At 46.9% G+C, this 25916-nt stretch overlaps 1 protein-coding gene across 3 annotated transcripts; it reads left to right on the forward strand.

The window, feature by feature from the left end:
- The first annotated feature begins 250 nt into the window (after positions 1-250).
- On the forward strand, positions 251-23438 carry git1 (G protein-coupled receptor kinase interacting ArfGAP 1). 3 transcript variants are annotated; one of them, XM_029714740.1, is made up of 20 exons: positions 251-635; positions 3295-3428; positions 4291-4403; positions 4775-4880; positions 5118-5204; positions 5737-5867; positions 6164-6258; positions 6680-6722; positions 7421-7447; positions 8285-8333; positions 8871-8943; positions 9731-9828; positions 10823-10934; positions 11277-11404; positions 12544-12696; positions 19182-19262; positions 19579-19655; positions 19907-20083; positions 22098-22161; positions 22409-23438. In XM_029714740.1, exons 1-20 carry the CDS (start codon positions 584-586, stop codon positions 22622-22624), a joined length of 2016 nt encoding a protein of 671 aa, XP_029570600.1. In that variant the 5' UTR covers positions 251-583; the 3' UTR covers positions 22625-23438. The 3 variants fall into 3 exon arrangements, with proteins under 3 accessions (XP_029570600.1, XP_029570601.1, XP_029570602.1); XM_029714741.1 differs by having other exon boundaries at positions 19910-20083; XM_029714742.1 differs by lacking the exon at positions 7421-7447.
- Positions 23439-25916: the final 2478 nt, after the last annotated feature.

A 25916-nucleotide genomic window follows, 5' to 3' on the forward strand; every position in this document is an offset into this window, starting at 1 on the left:
CGCCTGTGATATAGGCTAGCCTTAACCACTATAAAGCTTTACAAAACATAATCAAATAAATCATATCCAGAGAACTAGCTAAATATATGAACATTTAGAATAAGATAAGTGTACCCCTAGGTGCATGGATATTGATGAGATTCCAAGCTTTGACGAATACGATAAAGGTTAAATATTATTTTAGAGCTACCTCTATTCCAATGGCATTGGTGAAGAGAGTGGCGATCAGAGCAAGGGGGGAGAGAGCGAGTCGAGTGGCAGGGCAGGAAGGATCGCAGTTAGCCTACTTAGGTCTCGATATTTGCAATGCTGTGTGCGCTATTGTTTTACATCCCTCTAGATATGCGCTAGCCAGTAATAATCATCCCATTGACGAGGCCTGCGACTCGCTGCATCAGAAGTTTAGGGCTGAAACCGCGTAGGAGGAAAAAGGGGTAGCTTCGGGCCGGGAGAGCCGAAGACCACATCGCCGGCTTCCGGGGAATCAGGGCAGCATCGAGAAACAGCCGACGGCGGTCTTCGGAAGGGCGAGCATCAATATAGAATTTGGATAAACAACCACTACTGCAGTGGAACCCTAAACATGTCAAGAAAGGTCCACAGAACCGAAGTATGTGCCGACTGCAGTGCACCAGGTACAATACAAACGGAAACAATGTGTTTTAGTCTTTGAGATGGACTAGCTGGCGACATTTAGGTGGGACGGTGGAGGCCTGTGCCCGCTGTCAGTAGTACAAGAAAACGGCGCAGGTTCACAGGCAGTTAGTCAGTCAGGCCATTAAACGGAGTTACATTTGCATGTTTAGTATGTGTTGATAAATTAAGTGACTAGAAGGTTACTTTGGTTGATTTACTTTGGTTTATTGGATGGATTTTAGTGTGGCAGATTTGTTTCGCCTGCTTGACTAGCTCGCTACCCAGCGCAACTAACGTTAGACGTTTGTTTGTATTTCTCCTGATAGCTAGCGAACGTTAGTTGTGTTAGCTACCAGCTAGACGTGGCGGTTAACTACTTACCTAACTGGCTAACAAATGAGAAAAGGTGTCTGTCTTGTCTAACTTGGAATAGCTTGCTATCACAGCTTTTTGTCAGTAAAGTTGGCTCTGTAGGTAGAGCTGAGCTGGCCACACGGGCTAACTGGCTAGGTAGCTAGTTCAATTTGAAGACGCCAGGCTAATTAAGCTAGCTAGTTTGGCTTGTCTTCCTCTATAATACATTTTTAAATAAATGTGACCAATTCCAAGTTGTAAGGTGTAGATAGCTAGTTAGTGTGCTAACGTCAAGAGGATTAGCTGAACGTTGTTACTGAGATAGCTAGTTAAATTGTCATAAAATAGTAGTTTAAGCTAGTTGGCTAGCTAGCTGCCTGCAACTACCCAATGGGTTAGCTAACAGTGCGGCGTTGATAGAAGCACTAGTAGAGGATGTGAATAGTGATTGAGTGAGTGCCTGTATTCTGGACCCCTGACCCGTTTAGACGGCTCCATCTGTAGGCAAAAAAACAAACATTTTTAGCTTAATCCTCCTGCTCATAAAATCCTGAATTGTCTTGCAAATCATGAAGGCTATATTCTCCAACTCTGTTTTTCTGCAACATTATTGTGCCCCCACAACACTGATGTGATGCCAACCTTGGCATCCTGGCCGGCATAGACTTGGCCTTGCACATTTAGCCCCACCTGCCTCAATGTTTTGGAGAGGAGGAGAGTTTGGGATGGGGGTGGGTTGCATGGCAGCTGCTCTCCCTCACAGCTGCTCTCCCTTCAGGAATGTGATTCTGCTCTGAGCCTCTTCTGCACCATCCCAGCTGATTTATGACACTCCTGACCATCACTCCTGTGCAGTTACCTGCGTTAGCCTGGCCTGCCTGTATACCTACTCTGTGTGTGCACTGTGCAGTTTCTTACTTGCAGTCTACCGTCAGCTTTCTGCGGCCCCAGCGAGCTGCTGACCGCGCCACTAGTGTGACTCCTTGCAACCCTCCTCACTGGAATAGCTACTGAACTCCTAAACAACCTCCATATTGTGGAAGAAGTCATATAGCCACTATAGGATATTTGTTACTTCCAGTATGCTCATAAGGCCTTTTTGTTTTTCTGTCATATGATTAGAGTTTTATGGATTGTGATGGGCACCACAGCATGTGGTAGAATGCTAGACTGAATAGGGGGCTACAGCCTTCAGTAGTGTTGACTGTAGATATAGTGGTAAAAGAGACTAGAGTGGCCCCATATGCGCTCTGTGTGTGTGTGTAGCCTAGGTCAGTGTCTGTGTGAGTGCATGCGTATGAAATCACATTAGGCGCAGCACACACTAAGTGGAAATGGAGAGGAAGAGCAATGGGGCTGTTCTGTGAAGCTTGGATTATGACGAGATTTAACTTTTAGTGTCAATGAATGGAATCTATACCGATGAAGAGCCCTGTGTCTCTTCACATTTGGTTTAGCGCTCTGCTTTGTCCTGCTCTGCCATGGGTACAAACCCAACAATGAATTGCTGCTTTTCATAGATTATAATATTTGAAAACAGTAGGCATGCTTTGTTGAGTATTGCCAATAGCGATTTGTTTCAAAATTGTCCCTCAAGAACAGATCTCTCTCTGCATGTATTTGCTCCGCCCCAGCCCAATCTCTTAGGCTTGGCTCTTAGGCCTACCAATTGAGAGAAACAAATAATGCGCCATCTAGTTCCTCGGACAGAATGGGTTGTTTGAACCTCTTACACAGTTAGCTTAGCGTAATTGTAGCAGGATCCTGAGGGTGTAGGCTAACCTTGCCCCAGCCAGACTTAATGACTAGACTCTGGTTCTCTTTGTGCCCATTGAACTCTGGACTTGTCTAGTATGATGATCTCATTACCACCTAAAGGCACAATTGGGCGGTACTGGATTTTTAAAGGTCAGACTTGTATTTAGGCTATGCAGTATGACGCTAATAATAATGGCGTTTTGTTGATTTTTTATGGTCCTGAGAACTCCTTTTTAAGTATCATTGTAAACTCCACATGTTACGCAAACTGTCAGCCTATTTGTCACTCTCACAGTAGGCTATTTGATTATTTTAAATGTATGCAGTAAACAATAATGTCAAATATTAGGCCTAACTTTATTACCAGTAAAACAAAGCTATAGGCCTAATGATGAACCTGAGATGTCCTAGTAGCCAGTCAGAGGTGGGTCTTTGCTAAATAGCCTAAGTTGTACACACCTGACCCCACACCTGACCCCCCGGTCCCCCCCCCCCTCCCGTCCTCTCTCTCACTTTATATCTTTCTCTCTTTCTCTGTGTTTTCAGATCCGGGCTGGACCAGCATCAACAGGGGCGTTCTGATCTGTGACGAGTGCTGCTCTGTGCACCGCAGCCTGGGACGCCACATCTCCATCGTCAAGCACCTGCGGCACAGCGGCTGGCCCCCTGCACTGCTGCAGGTACCTGGGAAGGGACAAGATGGGGGCCTGGGCTGGAGGGGCACTGGGGATCATTACTGATGGGTGTACACGTAGCCTAGTAACTCAGTATTTGGCAAGTGGCTAAATGACAAGTATACCAATTCAACCAATGTATTAGGCCTATACCTGTTTGTTACGGATTTATAACATGTATATCCATAAACTAATAATTAACACTTAATAAACTACATGGGAATTGCCAGGGACCTCACGATATTACGATATTTAGGTGCTAATATGTTATGTATTGCGATTCTATATGTATTGTGATTCAATAACGTGATTTTATTGAGAATTGATGTTCCAAACGTATTGCTCACCATATGTCTGCTGCAGAGAGACGAGCGAGCATGTAAATAAAAGCGCTGAAAACATGTTGGCTTACTATTTAAAAAGAAGATGGAGATCAAGCTATAGGATGAAAAATACTGGCGTTTTGGCGCAGGCACAGCTGACTAAAGCTACCTAGAAAAACAATTAAATACATTTATCGTCCAAAATAATATTGCGATATATCACTAATATAAAGTAAGTGTTACCTGGCTGCTGGACAGATAAGATTTGAGAATACTTTTGTTAGGAACTGGATTTTTTAAAAGTTGTGTGTTCACATTATTTAAACAGGATGGAAATGAGTGGGGAGGTAGATGCAGAGAGTGGCGCTGAGGTTGGGATTCGCACCCATACTTGGTGGTGTATAGGTGCTGGTGGCATTACCCACTAGACCAGCCTCAGGCACAGGAAGAGGCTTTGATTAGCTCTAAGAGGACGTTCCAAGCAAACATTAGATAATTTCATGTTAGGGCTGTGTTGTCGTGTCTCACCAGTGTGTGTGTTTTAGATGGTGCAGACTTTGGCCAGTAACGGGGCTAACTCGATTTGGGAGCACTCCCTGCTTGACCCAGCACAGGTGCAGAGCGGCCGCAGGAAACCCAACCCACAGGACAAAGTCCAGTAAGTTAATTTTATTGTTTCACAACATATTTAACGAAACGTCAGATGAGAATCAATTTTCATTTATAATGATGACCTGGGTGGGAACATTCCCGCTTACCTATAGTCTCTGTTTGTGGAACTCTCCCCCACCAACAGATTTACTTTCACTTGGTCAATTGTTATAGTCTGATCAGGCTAATAAGCTTATGTGTTAGATGCAGCTCAGCCTTGGGTCATTAGCTAGTATCAGACTGTTATGGGATCAGAGAGGATTTGCTCCTCGGCGTCTCCTGCTGCAATGATTCATACATAGAGCTCATGTCTTACCCAGTTTGTCCCTACTCTCTGTCTTTGTGTGTGTGTGTGTCCGTGCGTGCGTGTGTGCACAGCCCCACCAAGTCCGAGTTCATCCGCGCCAAGTACCAAATGCTATCCTTCGTCCACAAGCTGCCGTGCCGCGATGACGACGGTGTTACCACCAAGGACCTCAGTAAGGTGAGGCCCCGCCCCCTCAGGTCAGGGGTCAGATGGTGATGTCCTTCACAGGCTGGGCAATGCCTGGTGGGACGGGCTGCCTCCACTGAGGCTCTACACACACAGAGCCTGCCTTTCTTCTTCTCTCCCCTGTAGGCAGGAAGCACCTTAATGACACCACATGAATAACTATTGGAAGCTTCACCACTAATGAGGGGATTCACAGGGTCTCTCTCTCTCTCTCTCTCTCTCTCTCAGCAACTGCACTCCAGTGTAAGGACGGGGAGTCTGGAGACATGTCTACGGCTGCTGTCTCTGGGAGCACAGGCCAACTTCTTCCACCCGGTGAGACCCATACCACCTCCACCCTCCCACCCCCTGTTACTGCAAATTACCCACTTTCTCACCACTCACCCTGCTACCCCCTGTTACTGCAAATTACCCACTTTCTCACCACTCACCCTGCCACCCCCTGTTACTGCAAATTACCCACTTTCTCACCACTCACCCTGCTACCCCCTGTTACTGCAAATTACCCACTTTCTCACCACTCACCCTGCCACCCCCTGTTACTGCAAATTACCCACTTTCTCACCACTCACCCTGCCACCCCCTGTTACTGCAAATTACCCACTTTCTCACCACTCATTACTGCAAACTACCCATTTTCTCACCACTCACCATGCCACCCCGTTACTGCAAATTACCCACTTTCTCAAAACACTTACAACCCCTGTTACTGCAAATTACCCACTTTCTCACCACTCACACTCACAACCCCACCTTTAGAGCATCAGTCCAATCGGTCTATGCTGTGTCCATGCTCCCTTAAATCCCTATTTTAAGTAATGATCTGTGTGTGTGTGGTTGTCCTCAGGAGAAAGGCACCACTCCACTCCACGTGGCATCCAAGGCAGGCCAGGTTCTGCAGGCAGAGCTGCTGGTCGTGTACGGAGCCGACCCCGGAGCCCTGGACATCAACGGACGCACACCCATGGACTACGCCAGGTAGGCTACACCAGGGGTCTATTCATTAGTGTACACTGTTGCAAAAACCGTTTTGCAACGGAAAACAAGGGTTTCTCATTGGACAAGTTCAGGTAGTCCCTTTCCGTTTTGGCCATGTTTGCTTTTGTTACTTATGAATACACCTCTGGCTCACTCTTTTTGAACATAGTATACACACACACAGTTTTGTGTGTGACTCTATCAAGGTAGTCAGTGTGTTTTTTTTTGTTGCTGCTGTTTTGTCAGTAAGCTTTTTTCATATGTACAGTTATACGATCTGATTGTGTGTGTGGCAGGCAAGCGGGCCAGGTGGAGCTGGCAGAGCGGCTGGTGGAGTGTCAGTACGAGCTCACAGACAGGCTGGCCTTCTATCTGTGTGGCCGACGCCCTGGTAGGTGACCTTTTACCTCTGCCAAGGATCTTAGAGGGCTCAGAGTTGAAGCGATAATCAGCAATTAAGTCGTTGAGATCTCGCTTGGTGGGTGTATCCTTCAAACAGCTAGTATGACGGCAGTTTTGTTGTTAGCCAATGTCAAAGCTTGCTAACAAGAGCTGCCCTCTCCCTACATTTGAATAACATTGAGACATTTTTCAATTCTGGTCACTAGCTCTCTCATCGCCGACCGCTAAAGTCCCTGTTTGTCTCTTTGTGTGTCTTCCTTCCATTGAACATGACTGGTTGGTGGTTCCTAGGTCGCTGATTATCGCTCCAAGTATGGACCCACTGTTAGGCCTAACTAGTAAGGCGTCTTTCACCCAATGACTGTTTTTCACAATACAATTGTTTCACTCTATTATACTCTATCCTGTAGATCACAAGAATGGGCATTATATCATTCCTCAGATGGCTGACAGGTAAGTGTCAAAGGGTCATGTGTTCAGGGTCAACAGTATGGGTGGGAGGAGTATATTTATAAATCTGCATGGTGGTTGATATTTATCATGCATAGGGGTGGTTTTTCAGACACAGATTTAAGGCTAATCCTGGACTAAAAAGTGTTTTCAAAAGAGATTCTCTACTGGGCATTATTGTCTTTGACGTGACAGGATATTCTGGCAATGCCTTTGATTTTCTGGAATCGACAATGAAGTGTTAGGAATAGTTTTATTGTATTGCAGTGTTTTGACCAGTAGGTTGTGCCCTGCTGTTAAGTCAGTCTGTACTGCTAGATAGGAGAGGAAGGCCCCCGTTACACTAATGAAACTGACTGCATGTCTGTCTGCTGAGCTACAATGGACTTCTACAACACTGTTCTTACTGTACTATACTCTGTACTATACTGTACCGTACTCTTGGAGTTTACTCTTGTGAGCAGTGGAGAACTAGTGGGCGGTATTCACAACGCGTCTGAGTAGCTGATCTAGGATCAGTATTACCTTAGATAATAATTCATACGATTATATAGACCGAGGGGGACCTGATCCTAGATCAACACTCCTACTCTGAGGCGCTTTGTGAATATGGGCCCTCTCTTTTGCTTTCTACCCGTCTCTTTCTTGTCTCGCTCACTCGTTTTCTGTTCTTTCCATTTGTGCTGCGCTTGTGGAGGCAGAGCTCGCCCTAAGTGTCCGACACAGAGGTATCTCTCGCTTTTCTCTTTCTCCCTCCCTCCCTCCCCCCCCCTCAACCCCCCTCCCCTTTCCTCTTTATCCCATGGGCTCGTCATCTTCTTGCTGGTGTCAGGGAAGGAGGGAGGAATTGCTGTACTATTCTGTCTACCTTTTTATATAGTAGTATTACCTTTTATGATGTCTTGATTCAATAAACAGTGATGAGAGCCCTTTGCTTTTAAATAGGAGGCTGGTATTTTATCCCATTATCAGGTTGGCTACTGTATCTCGACCACCAGTACTCATTGTAGATAATACAAGTACTTAGGCCTATCGTTTTAAATGTTGTCAAACCGAAATGGAAGGAGGTACAGGTAACTGCCAAAATAAAGGAAACACCAACATAAAGTGTCTTAATAGGGCAATGTTTTCATGCTCATCTAACCATTGTGACCACTCATGCCCTGTGGATGGGGGCGTTGCCATCCCATGGGGGCATAGCCATGGTAGCCAAAATAATGGCCTGCCCAGCATTTTCCTACCTGACCCTAAGCATGATGGGAGGTTAATTGGTTAATTAACTCAGGAACCACACCTGTATGGAAGCACCTGCTTTCAATATACTTCTCTCATTTACTCAAGTGTTTCCATTATTTTGTCAGTTACCTATATATTTCACCTGATTATCTGCCATGGCCTTTGCTTCATGACCTGACACCCCTGCTGTCTCACCTCTCCCACCGCCCTGAGAAACCCACCCCCCGTTCCATCTCTTCCACCTCACCTTTCTCTCCTCACCCCTTTCTCTCTCTGTTCGTGTCTGTGGTTGTTTCATTGTGGCATTGTCTGTTTGTGTCTCTGCGTAGCCTGGACCTCTCAGAACTGGCCAAGGCAGCTAAGAAGAAGCTGCAAGCGGTGAGTAGTGCTTGGTGGTCAAAGGTTTGGGGTCATGGGTTAGAGTTAAGGCTGTATCTATCTGGTTAACTTCCTGGGAACAGAAGGGAAAACATTTTGAAATGTTTGGAAATGGAAAACAAGTCCAGGTATCCCTCCCATTTTCAGTCTGTTTTCTTCCATTTGGTGCCTAATGAACACGACCCAGAGCACGATCTAATCTGATAATAAACTGAAGAAGTGGGCCATGTCTGTATTAGTGACTCTAATTGTCTATGACAGAGGAGTATGACTTTCTCCATTTTCTGTGTATGGTATAATCGATTCTCCTTTGGCACAGGCAGCAAAAGGGCTGAGCTCTTTAGTGTAGTGCTACTGTTTGTGTTGACAGTATTGCTGTTCATGATTGTCCTGCAGTTTGCTCTATTATTCTAAGTGTGTGTGTGTGGTGTATATTTTTCCCTCGCTGGTATTTGTTCTTTTGGTGTGCATTGCTTATGTTTGTCTTGGTCTTGTGTACACTGTCTGCATCACTGTGTGTTTGTGTGTGTGTGACAGCTGAACAATCGATTGTTTGAGGAGCTGGCCATGGATGTGTATGACGAAGTGGACCGCAGGGAGAACGATGCAGGTGAGACTCCTCCTCTCCCGTGTAACCCATCCCCTCCCTCTCCTCCACCTCTCTAGAATCTCTCCATCCTGCGCCCCTTTCTGTCTTTGCCTTTTTGAGTCATGCAATCTGTTTGGGCCACTCTGGGTCCACGTCCCAAATGGCATCCCATTCCCTATATAGTGTGCTACATTTCACCAAGCCCTGGTAAAAAGTAGTGCCCTATAAAGGGAATAGGGTGCCATGTGGGATGTAGCCCTACTGTTGGCTGTTCCCCCCGGGAGAAGGAGTCACTGTTTAGAAAGGAAACATAAAGAAACGCATCAACAAAGTCTGTTAAAGGGCACTGGGTGAGGTCTAAAATTAGAGGGGGAGACAGAGTGGGAAAGAAGGAGGGAGATGGAAAGACGGGGAGAGAGGGAGGCAATTTAGAGAGGAGGAGAGAGCGAGTTGGTGAGGAAGTGCCTCAGGAATTCTGGAGTCTCTCTTTCGCTCTCCTCCCTCGCTTTCTCTCAGAAGGTGGAGCAGTCACAGACTGCGTTGTCTGGCATACTCTCCGCAGGTAAGCAGGATGGGGTAGAGGCAGAGCTGGACACACACAAGCGCACACACACACACACAGCTCAAGGTATACCAGGACATTTTAGGAGGAGAGAATGTGTAAGTCTGTTCTGGTGGAGCTGTGCACCGTGTTATTGTGTGGGTGGCAGGCAGGGTGTGTTCCAGCTGAAATTACCTTGTTTCTCTCTCACTCACACGTCGATGGATAATGTATCTCTTTCTTTCTGTCCTTCGTCCCCTTTCCCAGTGTGGCTGACGACTCAGAACCACAGTACTCTGGTGACGGAGCGCAGCGCGGTGCCCTTCCTGCCTGTCAACCCCGAATACTCAGCCACACGCAACCAGGTAACCACTACTACTATCTCTCTCTCTCACACACACACAACAAATGAAGAAAAATGTGACTGCCAGCAAATGCCTGAATATCTTAGTTCCTATGCGTATTTCTTCTTCTCCAATTGCTGTGTGAGCTTAGTGATACCAGCAGGCTGAAGGCGATGTTAATCACAGTGACACAGGCAGGCAGTAGAAGGGACTACGGAGAAATCCTCCTAGAGCACGACAGATCTTAAAACGGGAACAAAAGTGAGAACAGAAGGGCAGGCGAAGAAAGAGAACGTCTGGGCTGAAATGGAGAGGGAGAGAGGGCTGAAATTCTATTAATAGTTTTGTGGCTGCACTGGGATGTCTGAGCTTCTGCACTGGCCAGTGGGATATAGAGACAGCGAGTGAGAGAGATTTTCCAGCTGTGGAGGAGGGTGAGGGGAAATCAAAGGGGTTGTGTGTGATTGTGTCCTCCATCAGTTGGCTAGCTCGTTAGTGTAAACATAGGCCTTAACACATCAGTACCCTCACCACAGTGAGATCCCCAGCTAGGATTGGATTGAATAGCGTTGGAGCCAGCTGATTGGTCAGTAGTAGTGCGTTTTGTTTCATGCCAGAGCGACTGAGGGAGAAAACACACACACACACAGAGGATGAGGAGAATGGATTGTGATGACGGTGTGCTCACGGTTGGACCGTGTTTAGAATTGAAACCACATGGATACAAAGCCTGCGTTTTTGTCCCTTTATACAAACACAAGCATGCGAATTGCTAGGTGCAATGTTTAGTGTGTGTGTGTCTCTCTTCCGAAGATCAACTGTAGCCCCTATGACTGTGCTTTTCCACACCACATGACCAGTGACCACAGGACTGCAATACCAGAGACTGTGGCTTCAATTTAGTGTTTGCTTCAATAATACACCAAAAATGTCTGACCTCATTTTGCTCCTGCAGACATGGGTCTATGTGTCGGTGGGTTGTTGAATGTGTCCCCTGCCTGTCTTTGTCTTTCAGGGTAGACAGAAGTTGGCCCGTTTTAACGCTCGTGAGTTCGCAACGCTGATCATCGACATCCTGAGTGACGCCAAGAGGAGACAACAAGGGAAAGGCCTGAGCAGCCCTACTGGTGAGAGAGGGGAGAGGACCGAGGACAGGGGAGCAGAGGGGAGAGGGCAGGGACTGAGCCAGTTCAAACGCCATCTTTATGAATTAAATATGCTCTGGATATGAATGTGTTTTAGCCCGCACTTCAGTCAATCCATCCATTGCGAATGTATGAGTGAAAAGGAGAAGTTACTGAGATGTATTTTAAAGGGCGGGGTCGGGGTTGCCTGGTTCACTATTTGAGCTGTAGTTTTCCAGATCTTTCTGTGGCTCAATCTCAGTACGTCTTTCTCCGATTCCTCATATCCTATCTCTTCCTGAGCCAGGGCCTATGTTGTTGCTCTGCTCTGATCCAACCCTGTAGACTCTAGTCTGGACCTGGGGGCCGACGACGACCAGCATGACTACGACAGCGTAGCGTCGGACGAGGACACGGACAGCGAGCTGACCACTCAGAACAACAACAACGCGCAGCGCAACAACCGGGCCAAGGTGAGGAGAGAAGGGCACAGAAGGACGGCAGGGTTGTGTTCATTTAGGCATCAAACGGGATCTACCTGAATTTGTCCAATGGGAAACGTTTTGCACCGGTTTGCACTAATGAATACACCCCCGGGGCTGTGTTCACTAGGCACCAAGCAGCCTGAAACATAGTGAAAGGGGGAGGTACTATTCGGAACTGGCCTAATAGGAAGCTCTTGTTTTCTTTTTCCATTGCAAACCGTTGTGCTATGTTTTTCTCTACAGGCCAACATTAGAGTACCAGAGAACAGCCTAAGTATTCCCCTTAAACCTAGTAAATGGATGGATAAAATGTGCACTAAGAGACATGGAGGAGGGAAGGGATGGAGCTAAGTGACCAGGAAGTGGTGCTATGGTCCCTGCTCAGAGGTATTAGAGGCACTTCAGACGTGTCAAGCATCTCAAAATAGAAGTGCTGATCTAGGATCAGGTCCCCCCCGTCCATGTAATCATATTCATTGTGATCTAAAAGGCAAAACTGATCCTAAATCAGAACGTTCTTCTTAGCTTCTTCTAGTGATTGCAGTATTATCCCCAGCAGCCAGCAGTGTCTTGCTCCCCGCCTGTCCCAGCATGCCTTGCAGGAGTGGCAGTGCTGCTACTGCTGCCACATACTTCCACAGTGACATCACAGCTATTCTGGGTCTCCAATCAGAGGAGCATTGTTCCACGAGCAGGGGAGGAGAGGGAGTGCAAGAGGAGAGAGGGGGTGAAAACCCTGTTAAAGCAGGCGCCCACAGTCACAGGACGTGGTGGAAAAGCTGCAGTAAAATGAGAATTTAAGGTCCACTTTGTGACGAAGCTCTGTTCTGGTCTCATACAGACAGAAGCTCTGTGCTTCTCAGATATGGCTGAGCTGTGAATGGACGCGGATGCTGTTCAAAGTCATTTCCAGTTGAAAAGAGATTTCTCAAATTTAGTTTGTGTTAAATGTGAAAAGGTAGTTATTTTAAGCTGTGCTCAGACTTCTCCATTTACTGCTAAGAGGGATGATGAAATCTAAATCTAAATATTATTGCACAGACAATAACCCACATAAACGACTCCCGATTACTTTGTGTGTATTTTTAGATTGTTTTAATTATATTTCTGTGTGTGTGTTCCCTCAGAGCATGGACTCGTCAGACCTGTCGGACGGGCCCATCACTCTGCAGGAGTACCTGGAGGTTAAGAAGGCCCTGGCCTCCTCCGAGGCTAAAGTCCAGCAGCTGATGAAGGTCAACAACAACCTGAGTGAAGAGCTGCGCCGGCTGCAGAAAGAGGTAGGGAGACGAGATAAAAATGGAGGGAGGATGGCAGGGAGAGGAGGGAGGTATGGATAGAGTGCTGGAGGGAAGCATGCATGATGGAAAGACGGGAGGAATTTCAATATGTCTATAAGTTTGTTATTATGCACCAAGATGTGCTTTTCTAATTATAGTGGAAGATGTATCTCTTCTGCCTCAGTATATTAGTGTGTTGTCACTATCAGTGTTGGTCTACTCTGTTCCCAGAGCTGTCCTTATACTGTAGTAAGCCAATTGTACAGCTCAGAACAGTATCTGTTAGTGTTGGTGTAAGCACTGCAGTTCGTTCCTCACTGTGTCAAATATCAGGTTTTGTTCCCATCTGTTACGCCATATTTAGTCACTTTGTTTCCGTTCCGTCTCTCCATGGTTTGTTCTGTTCTCATGAATGCCTGAGCTATTGTCCCATGTCTATCATCACTCATGTCTGACACATGGAGAAATACCAGCCCCTAGACACACACACACACACACACACACACACACACACACACACACCAGCCCCTAGACATACACACACACACACGTCAGCCCCTGCACACACACTTGGAAAATGCACAGCAGTTCTCTTCCAGTGTTGATAGTTTGACAGGTACATGCAGGTAAAACGGTGTGGGCTAGAGCAGCCCCGCCGTACACCTCAATTAACAATGCATGTGTAGTTCTCTTATTTTCCAAGATACGAAAGATCAACCCCCAGTACTGCCGATATGTATGTTTATTTGGTTAAGAGAACCCAGCATGTAGTTATACTCACTAGATTGACATGCAAGCCAGTTTAAGCCCTTATATCCCCCCCATCAGTATAGACTCCCTATAAACTGTTAGTCTTACCTCCATCCATGTCTAGTATGTAGTTAGCTAAAGGAAGCTCCCTGTACAGTACCTGTGTATGTGGATGCGTGTCCGTGTTACCTTTGAAACATTCAGGTGACCCTCCTCCCCCCCCCCCGTCCCCACCTCTCCCCGTAGATCTCGCGGATGCAGACGGAGAACAGTGCGTTGCGGGGGGGCCAGGTCGGAGGAGGAGGGGGAGCTGGCGGTTTGGGAGGCGGGGGAGGAGGCAGCCCGGCACATTGGCCAGGGGGGGTGAGAGGCGGGGGAGGTAGGGGAGGGGACCACTCCAGCCTAGCCGTGTCCTCGGCTGTGCCCGCCCACCGGAGGGACAGACAGGCTTTCTCTATGTACGAGCCGGGGGCCGCCACTCCCAAACCCCACTCTCCGGGCCTGGACTCCCTGACGGGCCGCCTGCAGCCTCTGCACCCCAGTGTAAGTGTGAGCAACGCGCTACGGCCCCCAGGTGGCTGTGGTCATGGTGATATACACCACCTGCCCTCTCTATCTCTACTGCTGCCTACCTCCTCTACTGCTGTCTGGCATGCACACACCGCTCACCAGTGGAGCGCGCCTCTACTTTAACCCCTAACCTTTGACCCCCAGTCTCTACCGCTGGTGCTATGCTTTCTGGGCCAGATGCTGCACGCACGCACCTGCCCCAAATACATACACACACACTGCCTAGCCCCTCTACTGAGCCTTCGGCACTGTAGCAAATCACTCTTCGCCTCCACTCACTTCACATGAGTTTCTCTGAGGCTTTTTTGAGTGTAGAAGGTCATGTTGTTAAGCTAAGATGGCAGGTAGCTTTCCCACCATTGACGAGTGAAGATGTCCTAATCTTAGACACTCCCCAGTCATAGCTTTCCCATTCCCTACCTCTAGTGTGTGCAGCACAAGCACGAGGTGTTAGTGGTTTGACCTGCCCTGTTAGCCATAGGCACTTCACAATTGATCCTTCAAGGCAATGTGTCAGTCAGTCACAGTGGAACTAAGAGGGCAGGCAGACCTATACGAATGTCAGCAGTGCTTGGATCACCTGTTGGGTGTGTTGACAAACAGTGGAAATGAACAGAAATTGACGGTCGATCTTCTGTGGTCAAAGGCGATAGGACGGCCACCAGCTGCGCACGGCCGCTGTTCCTGTTAGTCTGTCTGCGCTCTAAGCTAATGCACTACTTACGCATTCACGCACTCACTCAGCCCTGCTTCCAGCCACTCTGACTGGTATGGAACGTGCATAGGAAGCCAGGAGGTAAAGTCAGTCTGTCTGTCTCTGTCTGTCCTGTCTGTCTTTTATTGTGCTCATTGTTGCATCCAACCTTTACGTTCCATTGTCCATGCGGGTGATGCAAATTCACAATGCATACAATGCCTTCGGAAAGTATTCAGGCCCCTTGGCCTTTTCCACATTTTGTTACATTACAGCCTTATTCTAAAATGGATTAAATGTTTAAAAAATCCTCAGCAATCTGCACACACGACACCATAATGACAAAAGGACAACGCGTTTTTACAAATGTTTGCAAGTTTATTAAAAATTAAAAACTGATCACATTTATGTAAGTATTCAGACCTTTGCTATGAGACTTCAAATTGAGCTCAGGTGCATCTTGTTTCCATTGATCATCCTTGAGCTGTTTCTACAACTTGATTGGAGTCCACCTGTGGTAAATTCAATTGATTGGACAGGATTTGGAAAGGCACACGCCTGTCTATATAAGGTCCCACAGTTGACAGTGTATGTCAGAGCAAAAACCAAGCCATGAGGTCGAAGGAATTGTCCGAGGAGCTCAGAGACAGGATTGTGTTGAGGCACAGGTCTGTGGAAGGGTACCAAAAAATTGCTGCAGCATTGAAGGTCCCCAAGAACACAGTGGCCTCCATCATTCTTAAATTGAAGAAGTTTGGAACCACCAAGAGCTGGCCGCCCGGCCAAACTGAGCAATCGGGGGAGAATGGCTTTGGTTAGGGAGGTGACCAAGAACCCGATGGTCACTCGGACAGAGCTCTAGAGTTCCTCTGTGGAGATGGGAGAATCTTCCAGAAGGACAACCATCTCTGCAGCACTCTACCAATCAGGCCTTTATGATAGAGTGGCCAGATGGAAGCCACTCCTCAGTAAAAGGCACATGATAGCCCACTTGGAGTTTGCCAAAAGGCACGTAAAGACTCTCAGACCATGAGAAACAAGATTCTCTGGTCAGATGAAACCAAGATTGAACTATTTGGCCTTAATGCCAAGCGTCACGTCTGGAGGAATCCTGGCACCATCCCTACGGTGAAGCATGCTGTGGGGGTGTTTTTCAGTGGCAGGGACTGGGAGACTAGTCAGGATGGAGGCAAAGATGAACGGAGTAAAGTACAGAGATCCATAATGAAAACCTGCTCCAGAGCGCTCAGGACCTCAGACTGGGGCGAAGGTTCACCTTCCAACCTGTCAACAACCCTAAGCACATAGCCAAGACAACACAGGAGTGGCTTCGGGACAAGTCTCTGAATGTGCTTGAGTGGCCCAGCCAGAGCCCAGACTTGAACCCGATCGAAACATCTCTGGAGAGACCTGGAAATAGCTGTGCAGCAAAGCTCCCCATCCAACCTGACAGAGCTTGAGAGGATCTGCAGAGAACAATGGAAAAAACTCCCCAAATACAGGTGTGCCAAGTTTGTAGCATCATACCCAAGATGACTCGAGGCTGTAATTGCTGCCGAAGGTGCTTCAACAAAGTACTGAGTACAGGGTCTGAATACTTAAGTAAATGTGATATCAGTTTTTTATTTAAAACATTTTTGCAGAAATTTGTAGATTGAGGGAAATATACATTTTTTTTTTAAAATCAATTTTAGAATAAGTAACCTAACAATGTGGAACAAGTCAAGGGTTCTGAATAATTTCCAAAGGCACTGTATTTCAGTTTGGTTTATCTGTGCATTTTTCCATGTCTCTCTTTAGTTTGTATTTTGCAGGGCATTAGCAAATGCACAATTTCTTATTGTGTAGTTTGTAAATCATTTTTTTTAATAGACCCTAGAGTTCTATATGCTAGAATATATCTAGATAAGTTGTTTACAATGTTATTTTTCTGTGTTCACTACCGTTCAAAACTTTGGGGTCACTTAGAAATGTCCTTGTTTTCCATGAAAACATACATGAAATGAGTTGCAAAATTAATAGGATATATAGTCAAGATGTTGACAAGGTTATAAATTATTTTTGATTTAAATAATAATTGTGTCCTTCAAACTTTGCTTTCGTCGAAGAATCCTCCATTTGCAGCAATTACAGCCTTGCAGACCTTTGGCATTCGAGTTGTCAGTTTGTTGAGGTAATTGGAAGAGATTTAATCCTATGCATCCTGAAGCACCTCCCACAAGTTGGATTGGCTTGATGGGCACTTCTTACGTACCATATGGTCAGGCTGCTCCCACAACAGCCCAATAGGGTTGAGATCTGGTGACTGTGCTGGCCACTCCATTATAGACAGAATACCAGCTCACTACTTCTCCCCAAATAGTTCTTGCATAGTTTGGAGCTGTGCTTTGGGTCATTGCCCTGTTGTAGGAGGAAATTGGCTCCAATTAAGTGCCGTCCACAGGGTATGGCGTTGCAAAATGGAGTGATGGCCTTCATTCTTCAAGATCCCTTTTACCCTGTACAAATCTCCCACTTTATTACCACCAAAGCACCCCCAGATCATCACATTGCCTCCACCATGCTTGGCAGATAGCGTCAAGCACTCCTCCATCATCTTCATTTTTTTCTGTGTCTCAAATGTTCTTCTTTGTGATTCAAACTTAGATTCGTCTGTCCATAACACTTTTTTTTACAATCTTCCTCTGTTCAGTGTCTGTATTCTTTTGCCCATCTTGATCTTTTCTTTTTATTGGCCAGTCTGAGATATGGCTTTTTCTTTGCAACTCTGCCTAGAAGGCCAGCATCCCGGAGTTGCCTCTTCACTGTTGACGTAGAGACTGGTGTTTTGCAGGTACTATTTAGTGAAGCTGCCAGTTGAGGACTTGTGAGGCGTCTGTTTCTCAAACTAGACACTAATGCACTTGTCCTCTTGCTCAGTTGTGCCCCGGGGCCTCCCACTCTTTCTATTCTGGTTAGAGCCAATTTGCAAAGGGAGTAGTACACAGCTTTGTACGAGATCTTCAGTTTCTTGGCAATTTCTCGCATGGAATAGCCTTCATTTCTCAGAACAAGAATAGACTGACGAGTTTCAGAAGGTTTTTTTGTTTCTGGACATTTTGAGCCTTTAATCAAACCCACAAATGCTGATGCTAGTCTAAAGAAGGCCTGTTTTGTTTATTGCTTCTTTAATCAGAACAACGGTTTTCAGCTGTGCTAACATAATTGCGAAAGGGTTTTCTAATGATCAATTTGTCTTTTAGAATGATAAACTTGGATTAGTTTACATAATAGCTCCAATAGTCATTAACAATGTCTACACTCTATTTCTGATCAATTTGATGTTATTTTAATGGACAAAAAAAATGTGCTTTTCTTTTGAACGATAGTGTATGTCTCGCATTGTTGCTAATAAGACATTTATAAGTACTTTTTTAAGATGACATGGCGATACTGTATATCATTAATTTAAAAGTAAAAAAAAAATGATGTACCAATTGCAGATTGCCCCTTCTTTTAAGTTGTACAGTTTGAATCCCTTCATAGATATTGGACCACACAGTGGTAAAACCCAGTGCTCTGTTGAAAACCAGAGATGACGATGACTTCATTGTTATGGACATGATTTGTGTATCATACAGCATATGCCAGCATACAAATATTCACATAGATGTTCAGTCTTCATCTAGTTAGACTCACTGTTCCCTAGTGGAGAGCTAAGAGTGGCCTACTGGCCATACTGTCTGGAATAACTCGCAGCTTAGGCCCTTATGTCAGTGAGCCTGTATCCAAAAAGTGTCTATAACCGTGCTGACTGTATGGGTCTGCATAAAGTGTCTCAGAGTAGGAGTGCTGATCTAAGATCAGGGACCCCTCCTATGTATTATCATTTTAAAAGCCTAAACTGATCCTAGATCAGCACTTCTAGTCTGAGATGCTTTATGAGTACGGGCCCCGGCTACTGGTCAGGTCATCTATTGTGAAAGTGGCTAGAGAGGAGACGTGATGTGAGGCAAGCTAATGGAAGTTAACAGGCTCCTCTGTCTTCTTCTGTGTATGTCAGACGGTATGTTTGTGTGTCTGGTAATGTTAATGATGTACTCCTGTGTGTGAGTTTGTCTGGGATAATGGCTCACTAACTACTTGGCAGGACTTAGCTCAAGACACACATTTTCTTTGAATTCCAGTCAACTTGGGCTAAACTCCATCACTAACTACAATTTCAGTATAAGCCTGTCCTGGGGAAAGTTGCACTGCAGTTTGGCTGTTGAGCTATTTGACAAAAATAATCAAATTTGACCTCGACATATAGGCTAGTATCTCCGCACACAAAGCTGAGCTGACTCTGCTCAAGCACGTATATCGCATCCCAGTTTTTGTTCGGAATCTTCCTGCAAAAATGTAAAAAACCATTCTGTCAGGCAGTGTTCCTTCTGCGGTCCCTCTGTTGCTTCTCATCCTCCTCTGAGTTCCTGTTCTGTCCCACCTCCAGGTGAGGAAGGGGGGTCCTGGTGGTCCAACGCCCTATGGAGGGTCGCACCTCTCTGGCTCCATGGAGATGGGGAGATACATGGTAAGACTGGCTGACTGTTGCCCTCCTCTACAGTTAGTTGGTCAACTCATCTGTGACTTCCAGGCTACTTCGCGACCAACCCCAGACCAGCTGAAACATTCAGTGGCGTCATATAAATGCTGACACTGACATACTGTTTTTATAGACCAATGTGAGCTGATGCATTGCCTAGTGTTGTATATTGTGGCTTAGTGGAAATGTTTGTGTGAATGGTTTGCTTTTGGTTGGTTACTGAAGATATTACCATACTCTCACTGATGTTAGAATCACTACTCCTACCTTTTTGACGCTGATAAGGTGTTCTGTTTGTGCACAGGGCCTTAAAGGAGAGAAGCATGGCAGTGGCACTGATAGTGACTATGACAACACTCAGATGTATGAGCTGTCGCTAAGGTAAGGCTAGGGAGGGGTGGGGGGTAGGGATATCTGGAGCAGATTGCTGCCCGGTGACCGGGTCATTCTGGAGTCTCTCCCAACGTGTAGGAGGGGCAGACAGGCCGGGCTCCAGGGTGTATGTACCTAGACATCTAGCAGACTGTCTTTGTCAAGGACCTATTTACTGTGGTTACTGAGAGGCTTACCTCTCTGTTCAATGTGTGAATTGCAGGCTAATGTAGAGATTGTACTGTGCGTGTTTCCTAAAGTAGGGGGCGCAGCAGTGAAGAGGAGGGACGGGGGGATTCGGAGGAGTGGGGTGGGGGTGAAGGGGGTGAGCCGGACCCTACCCTGCCCTGCACCGAAGACGTCATCCTTAAGACGGAGCAGGTGACCAAAAACATCCAGGAGCTTCTGAGGGCCGCACAAGAGTTCAAGCACGACAGGTAGGGCCCCGACTACGAGACTTTAACGTTTCCCTGTTTTTATACTGTGCTGAACAAATGAACGGTCACACTTAGCTAAGTGACACAGGCTGACCATAGCACTCCACGTATTTAGTTTTATCTGTGGTGGTAACGAGAGGTTGTCTTACGTTGTGGCGGTAACGAGAGGTTGTCTTACGTTGTGGCGGTAACGAGAGGTTGTCTTACGTTGTATCTGTGGCGGTAACGAGAGGTTGTCTTACGTTGTATCTGTGGCGGTAACGAGAGGTTGTCTTACGTTGTATCTGTGGCGGTAACGAGAGGTTGTCTTACGTTGTGGCGGTAACGAGAGGTTGTCTTACGTTGTGGCGGTAACGAGAGGTTGTCTTACGTTGTGGCGGTAACGAGAGGTTGTCTTACGTTGTGGCGGTAACGAGAGGTTGTCTTACGTTGTGGCGGTAACGAGAGGTTGTCTTACGTTGTGGCGGTAACGAGAGGTTGTCTTACGTTGTGGCGGTAACGAGAGGTTGTCTTACGTTGTGGCGGTAACGAGAGGTTGTCTTACGTTGTGGCGGTAACGAGAGGTTGTCTTACGTTGTGGCGGTAACGAGAGTTACGTTGTGGCGTACGAGTTGTCTTACGTTGTCTCTGTGGTGGTAACGAGAGGTTGTCTTACGTTGTGGCAGTAACGAGAGGTTGTCTTACGTTGTCTCTGTGGCGGTAACGAGAGGTTGTCTTACGTTGTGGCGGTAACGAGAGGTTGTCTTACGTTGTGGCGGTAACGAGAGGTTGTCTTACGTTGTCTCTGTGGTGGTAACGAGAGGTTGTCTTACGTTGTGGCGGTAACGAGAGGTTGTCTTACGTTGTCTCTGTGGCGGTAACGAGAGGTTGTCTTACGTTGTCTCTGTGGTGGTAACGAGAGGTTGTCTTACGTTGTCTCTGTGGCGGTAACGAGAGGTTGTCTTACGTTGTCTCTGTGGCGGTAACGAGAGGTTGTCTTACGTTGTATCTGTGGCGGTAACGAGAGGTTGTCTTACGTTGTCTCTGTGGTGGTAACGAGAGGTTGTCTTACGTTGTATCTGTGGCGGTAACGAGAGGTTGTCTCTGTGGTGGTAACGAGAGGTTGTCTTACGTTGTGGCGGTAACGAGAGGTTGTCTTACATTGTGGCGGTAACGAGAGGTTGTCTTACGTTGTCTCTGTGGTGGTAACGAGAGGTTGTCTTACGTTGTATCTGTGGCGGTAACGAGAGGTTGTCTTACGTTGTGGCGGTAACGAGAGGTTGTCTTACGTTGTATCTGTGGCGGTAATGAGAGGTTGTCTCTGTGGCGGTAACGAGAGGTTGTCTTACGTTGTGGCGGTAACGAGAGGTTGTCTTACGTTGTGGCGGTAACGAGAGGTTGTCTTACGTTGTGGCGGTAACGAGAGGTTGTCTTACGTTGTATCTGTGGCGGTAATGAGAGGTTGTCTTACGTTGTCTCTGTGGCGGTAACGAGAGGTTGTCTTACGTTGTGGCGGTAACGAGAGGTTGTCTTACATTGTCTCTGTGGCGGTAATGAGAGGTTGTCTTACGTTGTCTCTGTGGCGGTAACGAGAGGTTGTCTTACATTGTCTCTGTGGCGGTAACGAGAGGTTGTGTTGTGTCTGTGGTGGTAACGAGAGGTTGTCTTACGTTGTCTCTGTGGCGGTAACGAGAGGTTGTCTTACGTTGTGGCGGTAACGAGAGGTTGTCTTACGTTGTATCTGTGGCGGTAACGAGAGGTTGTCTTACGTTGTGGCGGTAACGAGAGGTTGTCTTACGTTGTCTCTGTGGTGGTAACGAGAGGTTGTCTTACGTTGTCTCTGTGGCGGTAACGAGAGGTTGTGTTGTGTCTGTGGTGGTAATGAGAGGTTGTCTTACGTTGTCTCTGTGGCGGTAACGAGAGGTTGTCTTACGTTGTGGCGGTAACGAGAGGTTGTCTTACGTTGTGGCGGTAACGAGAGGTTGTCTTACGTTGTCTCTGTGGCGGTAACGAGAGGTTGTCTTGTGTTCCCCAGTTTTGTTCCATGCTCTGAGAAGATCCACTCTGCTGTCACTGAAATGGCCTCTCTCTTTCCCAAGGTAAGGTTTTGCTCTCTCTCTCTCTAGATTCTGTATGGTGTGAAGCTGACACCGCCAGTTATCATTACAACAACAAAGTTGCTTCAAACAATAAACCGTTGTAATTTTTGGTGCATGTGTAATAGAACAGCAGAATATATACTGCACATTTTTTGGGACCAAATACAGATTCTAGCTTTAAGCAGTAAGTGTTGTCGCCTCTGTGTCTAACTGTGGCCCCCACCCCTCTCTCTCCGTCTCCCCTCAGCGGCCTGCCCTCGACGCCGTGCACTGCTCCCTGCGCCTCCTGGCGTCCAGCGCCTCCCGCCTCCAGGTGGAGTGTCGCAAGGCGGCTCCCTCGGACCCATCAGCGCCCGCCGTCGACTACCAGCTGCTCACCCAGCAGGTCATCCAGTGCGCCTATGACATCGCCAAGGCCGCCAAGCAGCTGGTCACCATCACCACCCGCGAGAAGAAACAGTGACTGGAGTGGAGAGGGGACGGACAGGGAAGTGGCGAGGGGAGCTGCAAGACTGACGAAGGGAGGGGAGCAGGAGAGGGATGGAGGTAGCCTCGATTTCCAAGCTTTCTAGTCAAGTGATGAACGTGACTTGGAAGGTTGGCATCGCGAGGGAGAGGGAAATACCAGCCAACGGGAGAAGCTATATTGGCTGCAGACCGAAAAGAAGATCTGAGGATGAATACAGATGAATTGAAGGTAGGGAATGAAGAGCAGGGGAAGACAAGGTGGTGGTAATATATGACAATAGAACGAAGCTGAGAAATGGCTGCAGCTCTCGCTACTATACCTGAGTGGACTGAGAGAGTGCAGTTCTGCGGGGGAGGGGACTCTGAAGAGGAGTGTGGACCATTGAGACAGTAATCGCATGTGGGGGATGGACACGGCACAGCACAACAGCGGCTCAGCTCTCATCTCACTCTGTTGTTCCTTTTGTGGGGGGGGACCCTTAACTTCAACACCCCTCTCTGTGCCGGGCCTCAAATCCTCATGAGACCGAGGTAGGCTGGGGCCAGTCAGTGTGGCCTACAAGGGGGCCAGGCCTTGGAAGAGAGAGACACACTGCTCTACCCCTCTGTCTCTCAAACACTGCCTCCTCTGTAGTCTCACGCTCTGCTAAGGAGGGCCCTTGCTACTCCCTCAGAACCCCTGGTACACTACAGCATGTCTTGGCATTGTTGACAAACGACTAGGTGATGTTTTATTATTTTCATGTATTTTTTAAATTTATGCCAATCTGTTGGTCTGTACCTCTGGGGACAAGAATTTACTGACTTAAGAAAAAAAAACACTTACACTGGAATTATTGTGATTATTATTATGCCCATTGTTTTGTATTATTATTATTATTATTATTATTATTATTATTATTATTATTATGGTCATGAATTACATTATGTATGTTTGCTTATTTTTACGTTGTCTCATGTATGATGGTTCCTGTTCAGAGGACCAGGGAGAGCTGTGAGAATACTCTCTCGCCTTCTGTCTGACTGGGACTGGACACATGCACGCGCACACACACTAACTTGTGAAATGGTCCTCAAACACTCCTGGAGCAGTCCAATTCCTCCCGGGTGACATTTCAGTCATTTTTTTTCTTCTGCCTGTCATGTTCTAATATGTCAGTAGCCAAGGGGTTGAACAGATGCCAAAGGGGTATAATCTGCTATCAGTAGAAAAAGCCTTGGAAGCAGCATGATATATATATACTGCTCAAAAAAATAAAGGGAACACTTAAACAACACATCCTAGATTTGAATGAAAGAAATAATCTTATTAAATACTTTTTTCTTTACATAGTTGAATGTGCTGACAACAAAATCACACAAATAATCAATGGAAATCCAATTTATCAACCCATGGAGGTCTGGATTTGGAGTCACACTCAAAATTAAAGTGGAAAACCACACAACAGGCTGATCCAACTTTGATGTAATGTCCTTAAAACAAGTCAAAATGAGCTCAGTAGTGTGTGTGGCCTCCAAGTGCCTGTATGACCTCCCTACAACGCCTGGGCATGCTCCTGATGAGGTGGTGGATGGTCTCCTGAGGGATCTCCTCCCAGACCTGGACTAAAGCATCCGCCAACTCCTGGACAGTCTGTGGTGCAACGTGGCGTTGGTGGACGGAGCGAGACATGATGTCCCAGATGTGCTCAATTGGATTCAGGTCTGGGGAACGGGCGGGCCAGTCCATAGCATCAATGCCTTCCTCTTGCAGGAACTGCTGACACACTCCAGCCACATGAGGTCTAGCATTGTCTTGCATTAGGAGGAACCCAGGGCCAACCGCACCAGCATATGGTCTCACAAGGGGTCTGAGGATCTCATCTCGGTACCTAATGGCAGTCAGGCTACCTCTGGCGAGCACATGGAGGGCTGTGCGGCCCCCCAAAGAAATGCCACCTCACACCATGACTGACCCACCGCCAAACCGGTCATGCTGGAGGATGTTGCAGGCAGCAGAAAGTTCTCCACGGCGTCTCCAGACTCTGTCATGTCTGTCACGTGCTCAGTGTGAACCTGCTTTCATCTGTGAAGAGCACAGGGCGCCAGTGGCGAAATTGCCAATCTTGGTGTTCTCTGGCAAATGCCAAACGTCCTGCACGGTGTTGGGCTGTAAGCACAACCCCCACCTGTGGATGTCGGGCCCTCATACCACCCTCATGGAGTCTGTTTCTGACCGTTTGAGCAGACACATGCACATTTGTGGCCTGTTGGAGGTCATTTTGCAGGGCTCTGGCAGTGCTCTTCCTGCTGCTGGGTTGTTGCCCTCCTACGACCTCCTCCACATCTCCTGATGTACTGGCCTGTCTCCTGGTAGCGTCTCCATGCTCTGGACACTATGCTGACAGACACAGCAAACCTTCTTGCCACAGCTCGCATTGATGTGCCATCCTGAATGAGCTCCGACTCTTGCTACCACTAGAGTGAAAGCACCGCCAGCAATCAAAAGTGACCAAAACATCAGCCAGGAACTGATAAGTGGTCTGTGGTCCCCACCTGCAGAACCACTCCTTTATTGGGGGTGTCTTGCTAATTGCCTAAAATTTCCACCTGTTGTCTATTCCATTTGCACAACAGCATGTGAAATGTATTGTCAATCAGTGTTGCTTCCTAAGTGGACAGTTTGATTTCACAGAAGTGTGATTGACTTGGAGTTACATTGTGTTGTTTTAAGTGTTCCCTTTATTTTTTTGAGCAGTGTATTATTGCAGCCATTGGCTGCTTCAGTCGCTAGACAAAGTTCATCTCAATGGCACTACAGTGGGATCGATACAGTTCGCTCTTCAACATATGCCAACTTGAAGCAGACTAGCTAGATTGTCATTTTCACAAAACATTTGTTCCCAAACTTCACTTGCTGTACGTTTGTGGGGGCACTGAGGAAAGTTTCCCTGTTTTTATACTGTGCTGAACAAATGAATGGTCACACTTAGCTAAGTGACACAGGCTGACCATAGCACTCCACGTATTTAGTTTGATTTCTTACCTTCAAGGACTTCAGTGATCGTCTGTCAGATGGATCTGGGTCATGTTAATTAGGAACTAAACGGATGGAAATTAAGTGAAACGGGGAGGGACTACTTGGACCCACACATGGCTTGTGTGATCCTGGACACCTGGAAGCTCTTCCACCTCAGCTTGACCCATGTTCACTTATCCAAAGGGTCCTGTCGTTTGAATAAAAAAAAAATGTAAAAAATGAATATCCGCCTGACTGTGCTCTCACGTGATCGACATTTAATGAACCT

The sequence above is a fragment of the Salmo trutta genome, chromosome 26, assembly GCF_901001165.1.
Source record: "Salmo trutta chromosome 26, fSalTru1.1, whole genome shotgun sequence".
Classification (NCBI taxonomy): Eukaryota; Metazoa; Chordata; class Actinopteri; order Salmoniformes; family Salmonidae; genus Salmo; species Salmo trutta.

Coding starts and splice junctions, on each gene's coding strand:
- git1 (XM_029714740.1), top strand. CDS start 584: ATGTCAAGAAAGGTCCACAGAACCGAAGTATGTGCCGACTGCAGTGCA. Junction 12,697..19,181: donor TGCGCCGGCTGCAGAAAGAG/GTAGGGAGACGA, acceptor TCCCACCTCCAG/GTGAGGAAGGGGGGTCCTGG. Junction 20,084..22,097: donor CAAGAGTTCAAGCACGACAG/GTAGGGCCCCGA, acceptor TGTGTTCCCCAG/TTTTGTTCCATGCTCTGAGA.